This window comes from Spermophilus citellus, assembly GCF_964194105.1.
Source record: "Spermophilus citellus genome assembly, chromosome: 10".
In the NCBI taxonomy this organism is placed as follows: domain Eukaryota; kingdom Metazoa; phylum Chordata; class Mammalia; order Rodentia; family Sciuridae; genus Spermophilus; species Spermophilus citellus.
Window position 1 is genome coordinate 73,705,143 of NC_138197.1, and position 10,269 is coordinate 73,715,411.

At 53.0% G+C, this 10,269-nt stretch overlaps 1 protein-coding gene across 1 annotated transcript; it reads right to left on the reverse strand.

Moving 5' to 3' along the window:
- Positions 1-8,741: 8,741 nt before the first annotated feature.
- GPR84 (G protein-coupled receptor 84) lies at positions 8,742-9,929 on the reverse strand (the record flags this gene model as incomplete). Its single annotated transcript, XM_081311444.1, has 1 exon — positions 8,742-9,929. Exon 1 carries the CDS (start codon positions 9,924-9,926, stop codon positions 8,742-8,744), a length of 1,185 nt encoding a protein of 394 aa, XP_081167570.1. The 5' UTR covers positions 9,927-9,929.
- Between the last annotated feature and the right edge of the window lie 340 nt (positions 9,930-10,269).

Genomic DNA, 10,269 nt, shown 5'->3' on the forward strand with positions numbered 1-10,269 from the left:
TCAGCAGATAGAAAAGAAGAAAGTTCATGTTCCATTATGTCACTCCTGTCTGTGGTCTTGCATTGAAAGCTGGAGTGCAGCAGGCAGAAGGGCTAGGGTCATTCTGTCTTTACCTGAGCTGTACATAAAGCAGTGACCAGACTTAGCATCCTTATCACCTGCCTTATCACCCAGCTTGGTCCTTGGGTAGGGGATGTGTCAGTGCTGGAGTTGGGGATTGGTGACCAGCGATGGTGTGGAGAGCTGAGTTCTATCCAGTCTCAAACTTGGAATTCTCTGAGCTTCAGTTTCTCTTGTCTTCTCTTTCCCAGTAGGAATGAAACTTTGGGTGCCAGGCCTACCCAGGATTCTGGTCAGCAATTTTCTTTTAGGACTCTGAGCAAACCATCCTCAGCACTGACTGGAGCAGAGACAGGGGAACATTGCATGATCTCCCTTGCTTTTTTTTTTTTTTTTTTTGGTCTGGTTGTGGGCCTCTGAATTTCTGTTTGTGAGCCTTTCCCTATTTCCTAGGGGACCCCAAGAGGCCCCTCCTCCCCTCTCCTGCTTCTTCCCCTTTGGCTGGGAAAGTGACTACAGCCTGAACAGTGCCAGACACCTGCTTGCCAGATGTGGCAATTCCCCACTCCCCCCCCCCACGTCTATCCTTTCCCCACCCCACTGAGCTCAGGCTGAGGGAGCCCCCCCCACAGAGTGATTTACTGCAGCTTCTCTTCCTCAAGTGCCCCCCTCAGGCTCCTCTCCCTCCCCCTGGTACCCATGTCCCCCTCATTTCCCACCATTTCCTGCAGCCACCTTCCTGGTACATCCTCTTCCCACTCCCACTGCAGGGGGCTGGGCTGTGTAACCCCAGGCTCCTGGCTCTTGGGCTGGAGAATGAATGGGTGGAGCAGAGGTGGTTGGCCTCTGTTGCACCCATGGGAGAGTACATCAGCAAGGCTGCTGAGGACAGTGGCAGCCAGAGCTGATGTCATTCTCACTAGGGGAGGAAGGGAGGTGGCAGAGGAGGTTAGTGGGGAGGGAACCAGCACTTTAAGACTGTCTGCATAGGATAAAGAGGCCTTCTACAACTTCCTGGGCAGGCGAGAGTCCAGGACTGTGGCTGTATGGTGGACAGTGTGTTTTTGTTTGTCTGGCAGGGTCTCCAGACCTTGTCTCTGGATCTGTCTCACATGAGACAGTAGATGCTTCTCAGCTTCTTCCCCTCAGACTTCACAAAACCCTCTTAAGAGTCCTTGCCTTTCTCTCCTTACTGTTTGCCCTCTGTCCATCTCTTGTCTCCCTTAGTTGTGCGTCTCTCTAGTCACCTCCCGGCCTCACCCTCCTCTACTTCCACACCATAGCAAAATCCAATGCTCTCAGACCTCCCATCACAGCAAGGACTCCTCAGAGCCTCGTTTCTCCTTCCCATCTCTCCTTGCAACCTGACTCCCAAAAGTCCTCCTACCCCAGCCAGAACAGGGTTCATGGGAGGACTGAGGTAGGGGAGATGGCTGGACTGAAGAGTGGCAGAGGCGAGACAGATGGAGAGTCTAAGGAACTGGAAGAGAGGAGAGGAGGGGTACAAGAAGACAGGAAGAACAACACAAGGAGGGAGGAAATGTGAGTAAGAGACAAAGAGGCAAAGGCTGAGAGCAAGAATAACCAACCAGAAGAGGGAGAGAAAGTGACACAAAGAAAGCAAGCAAGGCTGGGAGCAGAGAAAAACTGAGAGACAGAGACAGGAAAGTCACAGCAAGACAAGACTGCTGGGGAGGGGCCAGGCTAGGGGTAGGCTGGCTCTCCTAGGCTCCCTCCTGCTGACAGGCCATAAATCCTGTGTGCCTGCGCTTGTGCAGGAAGCACATGTATGTAGAGTAGGGGTCTGAGATGGGGATAGTGATGATTCCCACAACATTATTCTCCCATTTGTTTTAGCAGCCTCTTTCCTTGAGGCACCCCACACCAACACCCACAGTACCCCAGGAATCCTGAAGCTCCATTCTGAAGGTACTTTCACATCTCAGGGATCCTGACTTTCTCACTTGGAATGCAGGCCTGCTGGAATGCCTACCAATCCACAGAATCAAGAGGCCCCAGCCCCTTACTGCCCATCCCCAGGCCTGCCCACCAGCTGCTCCTGTCTGTCTTCTCCTCCCACTCTCCTTGTATCTCCCCCTCCTCCCTACTGACCCCTCCCCCAGCCTCTGACCCCCAGCCCGCCTGGGGTCTGGGTCAGAGAAGAGACAAAGACAGGATTTATCACCAGTATAGAGAAGCATACAGAGGGCAATGGCTGACCTCCCTGTGACGGGAGACTGGAAGGCTGGCTTCCAGTGGCTCCTGCTCACAGCCCCCAACTTTTGCTGTGCCAGTCTTGCTTGTGCCCTGGTCTCTGAAGGCTGAAAACAGAGGATGACTCTGAGGTGATTTTTGGCCTATGAAGGAGAGCCTGGAAGGAGAGAAGAGATAAGATCCCCGTTTTAGGATTATTATCTTATGGATAAGGAGGAGGACTTAGAAACCAGAGACAATCAGGCACCAACTGTTTCTAGGACTAGGAAGAAATTCAGGTATAATACTGCAACAGATGGGATACAGAGGGGCTGCCCCCTAACATAGAGTCTTCTCCAGAACAGGCCCAGATTGCCAACAGGGAGAGAAGTGACAGTCCTGAAGGGTGGGAGATACAGCCCCATCTGAAAAAGAAGAATTAGAATTGGCCACGGGTTACCAGCTTTAGCCCCTCTAAGACCTTTTTCCCTGAAATCCCCATCTCTTTCCTGAGAGGCATAAGGAGCAGCCAGGGACCCTGCTTTTACAGCAAATCCATGACTGGCCTGAAGTTACCTCCACTCAACAGATAGGGTGGGTGCTCAAGAGGGAACAGTATGATCCAGTAGTTTCTGAGAAACTACATCGTATATCTTCAGTGGAGGGCTCCCACAACTTCCCTAACTGCCCTTGGAGGCTGAGCGCCAATCCCTCTAGAATCTCAGTGACAGGGGCTTTCACAAGCCTGACATAGAACATCCTACATCCTGCCCCATCCCACTGTCCTGGTAAAAATAGGGTGAAAAGAAAAGAAACCGAGGCAACCAGGAAGTTCCAATCTATAGTCTCTCACCACAATCCCATCAACCTGTCCTACATGGGTTCTGTTGAGGACAAATTTCCTCACATTCCTCTGCAAGCTGAAACCATTCTCTCAAAAAAAATAAATAAATAAATAAATAAATAAAATAAAATAAACCCTGGATTGAACCCAGGGACATTTAACCACTGAGTCACATCCCCAGCCCTTTTTATTTTTTTATTTTGAGACAGGGTCTTGCTAAGTTGCTAAGGCTGACCTTGAACTTGGAATCTTCCTGCCTCAGCCTCCCAAGTCAAATTTAACTGGGAGTACAAGCATGCACCACCACACTCAGCTTATTTTTTATTATGATACAGAGTCTCCCTAAATTGCTGAGGCTGGCTTTGAACTTGAGATCCTCCTGCCTCAGCTTCCTCAGTGGCTGGAATTACAGGTATGTGCCACCATGCCAGGCCATTCTCTCCATTTTTTATAAAAAGCCAAAAGTTGGATATTTTAGTGAGAAGAGATCATGGATTGGGATGAGAGATTGGGAGAAGATCTAGGGGGCTGCATAAAGAAAAAAAAAACAGGAAAAGGGAGAAGAGAGCCTCTCTTTTTTCCTTACTCCCCTTCCCCCAATTGAAGAGGCAGATTTACAGCCTTGGTTTGGGAGGGGGGTGAGCATAAGGAAGACAGATCTGCAGTTCTGCCCTCTGAGTGTCTGGGTACTTAGCTTTAACTCCCCCATTAGCATCAATCCCCATCTTGCTGCCCATCCGTCTTCTGACATCAGCTCCTTCCCCTCTCTGTAGCCCAAGCTTTCTGACCCTAAGTGGCTCTTAAAGGGCCAGTCTAGACCCTTCTCTCCCTCCCTCCTCCCACTCCAGGCAGCAGTCTCCTGTGTACACATGTGCACTGTGACCATCCTTGCTAAGGCCAGAGTAGAGGGAGGGGATGGTGGGGGCAGGGCAACTCCTCCCCAGCTCTTTGGTCTCCTTAAACCTCCCTTATATCATGGGCCCATCCCTTTGTTCACTATCTACCCAGGCCCAGAATAAGCATTCTTACTGGATTAGGGGTCACAGACACGGCTTTTGGAACAGAACTCTCCAAGGCATGTGGGTCCAGATGCAGATCCTTCCTCCCTCCCTCATTTCCTGGAGGCCCAGGGCAAGGGGTGTCCAGAACTACTGGCTGTTTTTAATTCGCAGCCAGCAGTGGGGGTGGACAGGTTGGGGCCTGAAGCTCCTAGGAGATGTTCAGAGCCCACATTCCTAGCCTCCTTTCCCAGGGATCTAGGCTGTGGTCTCTGGGGGGTGGGAGGTTTCAAATCTTCCTCTCCCTGTGAGGGAAGTGACATGTTAGAGAAACCTGCCTTTGAATTTCCTGGCCCTTCTCCCCTATTCCTAGGCAACTGAGTTTAGGGGAACAGAGGGGAAACAGACTTCTCCCTATTTTCTGCAGAAATGCTGTAACTTCACTCCAGGGGCTCTATGAATGCCAGGATGCTTAAAAAGTTCTTTCCCTATCTGCCTTCAATCCTTTCTGCTGCAAAGCTCTGCAGACCTCTGAGGTGGGGGTGGGAGTGGGATAGGGGAGCTCTCCAGGATAATCAAGCCTCCTTCCTGATAGCGAAACCCAAAACCCATTCCCCAGGAGTGCTCCTTTTCTGGCTCAGGATGAGAAGGAATGGTGGGTGGAGGCATTGGGAAAGTAGCCAGGTTAAACACAGGAGCCCCCAGCTGCACCCCCCCACACACCCATGGACCCCTATTTATCACCCTCCAAACCTCACTCTCAAAGAAGCATAAATATTCCTAATTCCTGAAGGCCAATCCTGAACTCATAAATTTAACTGGGGAGGTGAGCGAGGGCGAGGAGTGAGGCACATGGAATGGGGAGCCCACTGCAGCCTGGAGAAAACAGAACATCTCCTGGGGAGGCGCTTCACTTGTCCCCATGCAGAAGCCAATGGGAGCGTGGGAGCCTCTCTCTCAAAACTTCCTCTGGGCATCAGTCGTTTCTCACGCCTCCCCCCCCCAAAAAAAAAAAACCCCAAAAGTCGACCTTACTTCCGGCCTCCCCATGGCTTCTCTTTCCTATTACCTTTCAGTGGTCCTTCCTCGCCTATCCCTGTCTCTCCCTTCTCTAAGCCTTTCCCCTGCAGCCATTGTCTGAAAAGGAAATCTATCTCTCGTCCAATTGGGACAGTGAGGTCTGAAGTGCCCCTCGGTGCCCGCTGTCTCCGCTTCCTCCCACTTGTCCCTCAGACGCGCCCCCTCTCCGGTCAGGCCTTCCCCGCTCTCCCCGGGCCGCCGCCCCTCAACCTTCCTCTGTCACCCTGGGGCCCCCTGAGTTTCCTCTTCGCTCTAGACTTCAGTGTCCCCACCCTGCCCCTACCGGACCCCTCAGACCCGGCCCTCCGCTCCCGTTCCCACCGCCACCCTGCCTCACGTTCCCCTCCCAGCGGACAGACCGGCAGGGAGGGGGCTGGAGGAACAGGTAGAGGGAGCCCTGCTCCTCAGGAGCGGGGGAGGCGAGGAGAGCGAGCGGGTAGAGCGGGAGGAACGCGGCGGCGCGGGGAGGGGCCTCCTCACTCCCCAGCTGCGCCCCCCCCCCCCGCCCGCGCAGCCACCGAACCATAAATCAGGGCCAATACGGTTTGGCCAATGGTAGAGAGACTCGTAAATCGGCCTGTCAAGCTCAGCCAATGAGAGACAGCGTTAAATCAAGTCCTGTCAGCGCTTGGCCAATGAAAGGCCCTGGGCTGACCATAAATCTGCCAGTAAGAGACAGCGAAAGAGAGAGAGTGTGCGCTAGAGCAAGAGCCTGGAAGGCTGGGGCGGGAGGCGGAGGCGGAGGCGCGGGCTCGGGCTCGGGCGCGGGCGCGGGCGCGGGCGGGGGCGCGGGCGCGGGCGGGGGCGGCGCGAGCAGGGAGCGGAGGCGAAAGCCGGGAAAGAGCGTGCGTGCACCCTGCGGGAGGGACGGGCAGATGGAGCGAGACAAAGAGAAGCCGCGTCAGAGTCAGCGATAGAGCTGGGCTCGGGCGGGAGGCTGACAGAGATAAAGAGACAGAGACAGACACCCTCACATTCAGGAGCACGCAGGGCTCCCAGACGCATACACTTGTCCCGAGTCACGCGTGAGCTACGCATCACGGGGGACCTAGTGCAGGGACACGCGACACGCACATCCGCAGGGGAGACAGCACCTGAAGAAAGCCTTGCTTTTCTTCTGCTTCTTTCCCCTTATCCAGCCCTTACCGGGCCAGGGGTGAGTGTCTAGGGCTGCTAAGGGTGAGAAAGGAGAGGGTTGCCTTCTTGCTAATACCTGTCCTCTGTATGGCCTCGGACTCCAGAGCTTCTTTCACATTTTTACCCCTAAAAACGTCACCTGATTCATTTTTCCAGTGACTGCTAATTGGGAAGTCCTTCCTGCGGTCTAACCTCAGTCCCTATTGCTGCTCCCTTTTACTTTGAGGAAGCTTTTGAATTGCCTTCAAGGAATGTGAAAAGTAAACCCTTTTACAACCCTTCAGAGAGTCATCAACTTTCAGAATCTTAGAAGGTCCGAGTAGGACAGACTTTTAGGCATCATCTGGTCACTTGATCATAGTTTTAGCAAGGCAGCTGTTCTGTAGTGGTTAGCCATGTGTGCTGGTAACATGACTGCCCTCAAATCATGGTCAGATCACTTACCAGCCCTTTGACCTTGCACAAAATTAACTTGTTTATGCTTCAGTCTTCTCATGTGTATAATAATAAATATTTCACAGGAATTTTGTGAGGATTACATAAAACAATTTATTTGCAGGATTTAGAACTGCAGTAGGTTCAAGGAAGAGTCCCCTCCCCCTTATGCAAATCATAAAACCTAAGGCCCAGAGTGGTCCAGAGATCTGTTCAAGTTCATGGAGCTGATTCCCAACGAGCCTTGAGTGGAACCCTCTTCTGCACTCCCAAGCTGATGTTCTTCATTGCAGTTCACCTGCCTCAGTAGCGTCAACCTGACTGTTGATGATCTCTGTGGAAGGAGGCCACCACGAAATGCAGGTTCCAGATTAGGAACAGGATTCCTGGGCCCTGGAGGTGTGTGGCATGTGAGGGTTTCCATCTGTCCACCTGGACTCTGGTTCTTTGTGTCCTTGCCTGAATCTCTCCAGACTTCCCTTGTGCTCTCAACTCACACGGGTTTGTGGTTAGGAAGGGGACAACTCTCAGCCTCCGCATTCGTGCCAGCCTGACCTCATATGCCACCCCCAGTGCCACCACAGTGCTCACCCTGCTCTCCCATGCTGCCCACCAGAGATAATGAATAGCTCATGAAAAATTAAAAGGTCTCAATTCTTTTCTTTTCTTCCTAAGTTTGGTTTTTTTTTTTGTTTTTTTTTTTTTTGTTTTTTTTTGAAGAAAGGGCGGGTGCAGATCCCTGGGTCTCTGACCTCTGGACTGGACTTGCAGTTCTGCTGGTATTTTTTTTTTTTTTTTCCTGTCCTTAAGCAGAAAGCCAGAAAGGAAAACACAGAGAACCAGCGTCACCTGGTGGCCCTGAGCGTGAGCATGCCCACCGCCACAGGATGTGTAGGTCGGGCTGGAGGAAAGGGCTGGTATGGTCTCCCCGCTATTCTGGCCCCAGAGCCCTCTTGGTTTCTGCTCTGTTTCAGAAGCCAGGATAATGGGGTAAGTGGCCTGCGACAGGGTGAATTAGCTGCAAAGAGTGAGACCCTACTGGGGGGGGCTGAAGCCTGTTTTTACCTCAGCAAAGCTCAGTTCCGTTTCCCAGAGCCAGGGCTCCTCATCAGTGACTCTTCCCTTTGCACAGGGCAGGCCGGGCAGCTGGGTTCACTGGAGTGGGTGTCCAAGCTGGATCACCAAACTTTTTTGAGCGGAATAAACCTGTTTGTGGAGATGGGGGATTCTGGCAGCAGTTGTTAGGGGCAGAGATCATTTCTGGGAAGTTAAGCAAAAAAGGCAAGCTAATCCTTTCTTTTTTTAACCTTATTTTATTTATTTATTTGTATGTGGTGCTGAGGATGGAACCCACTGCCTCACAGGGGCTAGGCAAGCGCTCTACCACTGAGCCGCAACCCCAGCCTGCAAGCTCATTCTTCTAAACTACTTCACGTGTTCTATGAGTGGGACACCCCTCAGCTGAAGGCTCTGTCCCTGGCCAGGTGCTCTTTATCCTTATTCTGACGTAGGTCCCCACATTCTCACTTATTAGGTTCCAGCTCCAACCCTGGCCTCTCTCCTTCTTGCTCAGAGAGTACAACCAAGCATGAAAAACATGTCATCTAGCCGAGCATGGTGGCACACACCTGTCATCCCAGCAATATGGGAGACTCAGGCAGGAAGATCCCAAGTCTGGGGCTAGCTTCTGCAACCTAGCAAGACCCTGTCTCAAGATAAAAAGTAAAAAGGGTTCGGGGCTGGGGATACAGCTCAGTTGGTAGAGTGCTTGCCTTGCATGCACAAGGCCCTGGGTTCGATCCCCAGCACCACAAACAAAACAAAACATGCAATTCACCTATTAATAATTAATGGTGCTCCTTGGGCAGCCTAGGGCTGAATCATTCATCAAGGGATGGAGAACCATGGTTTGGGGACGGACTGTAAAAATGCCCACAGGTCTGACCGTCACTTGTTCTCATGTCAGCTGGCCACTTTGGCTCCAGAGACCATTTCTAATGGAACCGACGGAAACTCTGGGGCCCTCGTCTTAAGAGGGTGCCATAGGCTTGACGGAACTGGCGGTTCATGGCTGCATAGAGCACTGGGTTGATGCAGCCATTGAGCCAAGTGAGGTTGGCTGCCAGCATGTGGACCACCCGGGGGGCCTGGACCCTGGCGTCCAGGATGTTGAGCAGCAAGAAGGGGATGTAGCTCAGGGCAAAGCAGAGGAACACGGCAAAACACATCCGGGTCACCTTCCCAAACTCTGACGGAGAGTCCTGAGCTCTTGGGGTTCCTTTAGTTGGCCCGGCCTTGGAAGAAGCTTCTGGAGGGTTTTTCTCTGCCAACTGCTTAGCTACCTTGCTGTTGTCCTGGTCCCCCACTTCTGATGAGCCCTCTTCCAGGGTCTGGGTAGTGGCAGCACTGACTGGCTCAGATGAGATCCCTTCACTGAGCCCTCTGGATGCCAGCCCACTGTCCAGCTCCTGGAAGCGACCAGGAATGACCTCACTGGTCCCCGCCACGTGGGTGCTGCGGATGCTCAGCTTATACTGGGTGAGCGCTTGGGCTGCTCGCCTCACCTGGCGGTGGACGAGGCAATAGAAGATGCCCACGCTGCTGAGCCCCAGCACAAAGTAGATGCCCATGAGGATGGTGGTGTAAGGCCGGCCTCGGATGCGATCAAAGCTGCAGGTACAGACCACAGGTACCAAGACGTAAACGGGCCAGAGGGGCGCAAAGCTGGCCACACCCACAACCCAGGTGCCCACCAGTGCTAGTGCTACCCCCTTGGTGCTGAAAACCTGGGGAAAGAACTTCGGGTGGGCAATCAGGAGGTAGCGTCCCAGTGCAATGAGGCAGAGGGTGAGGATGGAGACAGAGTTGGAAACAAAAAGGAGGAGTCCAAATATCCTACAGAAGGTAGCGCCACTGCGCCAGCGCAGGTGGAGGTAGGTGTCCACGGAGAAGGGCTGGAGGAGGGTGCAGTAGAGCAGGTCCGCCAGGGTGAGGTTGGCGATGAGCAGGTTGAAGCGGGTCCGGAGCTTGGGCTGGATGGCCAAGGCCAGCAGGGTGAGCACATTGCCCACAGTGCCGGTCACAGCCACCACCACCCCCCAGGTAACTGCAAAGTAATGATAGCCCAGCACAGACTGATGGTAGCAGGAGAAGTTGGCCTCAGAGGTGTTCCTCATCATGGAGGCTGAAGGGGAAGGGAGTGCAAGAGGAAACCCGAGTCAGAACCTGCCTTTCCACTTAGATCTCTCTCTCTCTCTCTCTCTCTCTCTCTCTCTCTCTCTCTCTGTACCAGGGATTGAGCCCAAGGGCGCTTAACCACTGGGCCACATCCCCAGCCCTTTTTTGCTGGTAAGGTGAGGTGGGTACAGGATATTGAACTCAGGGGCACTCGACCACTGAGCCACATCCCCAGCCCTATTTTGTATTTTATTTAGAGACAGGGTCTCACTGAGTTGCTTAGTGCCTCGTATTTGCTGAGGCTGGCTTTGAACTTGTGATCCTCCTGCCTCGGCCTCCCAAATC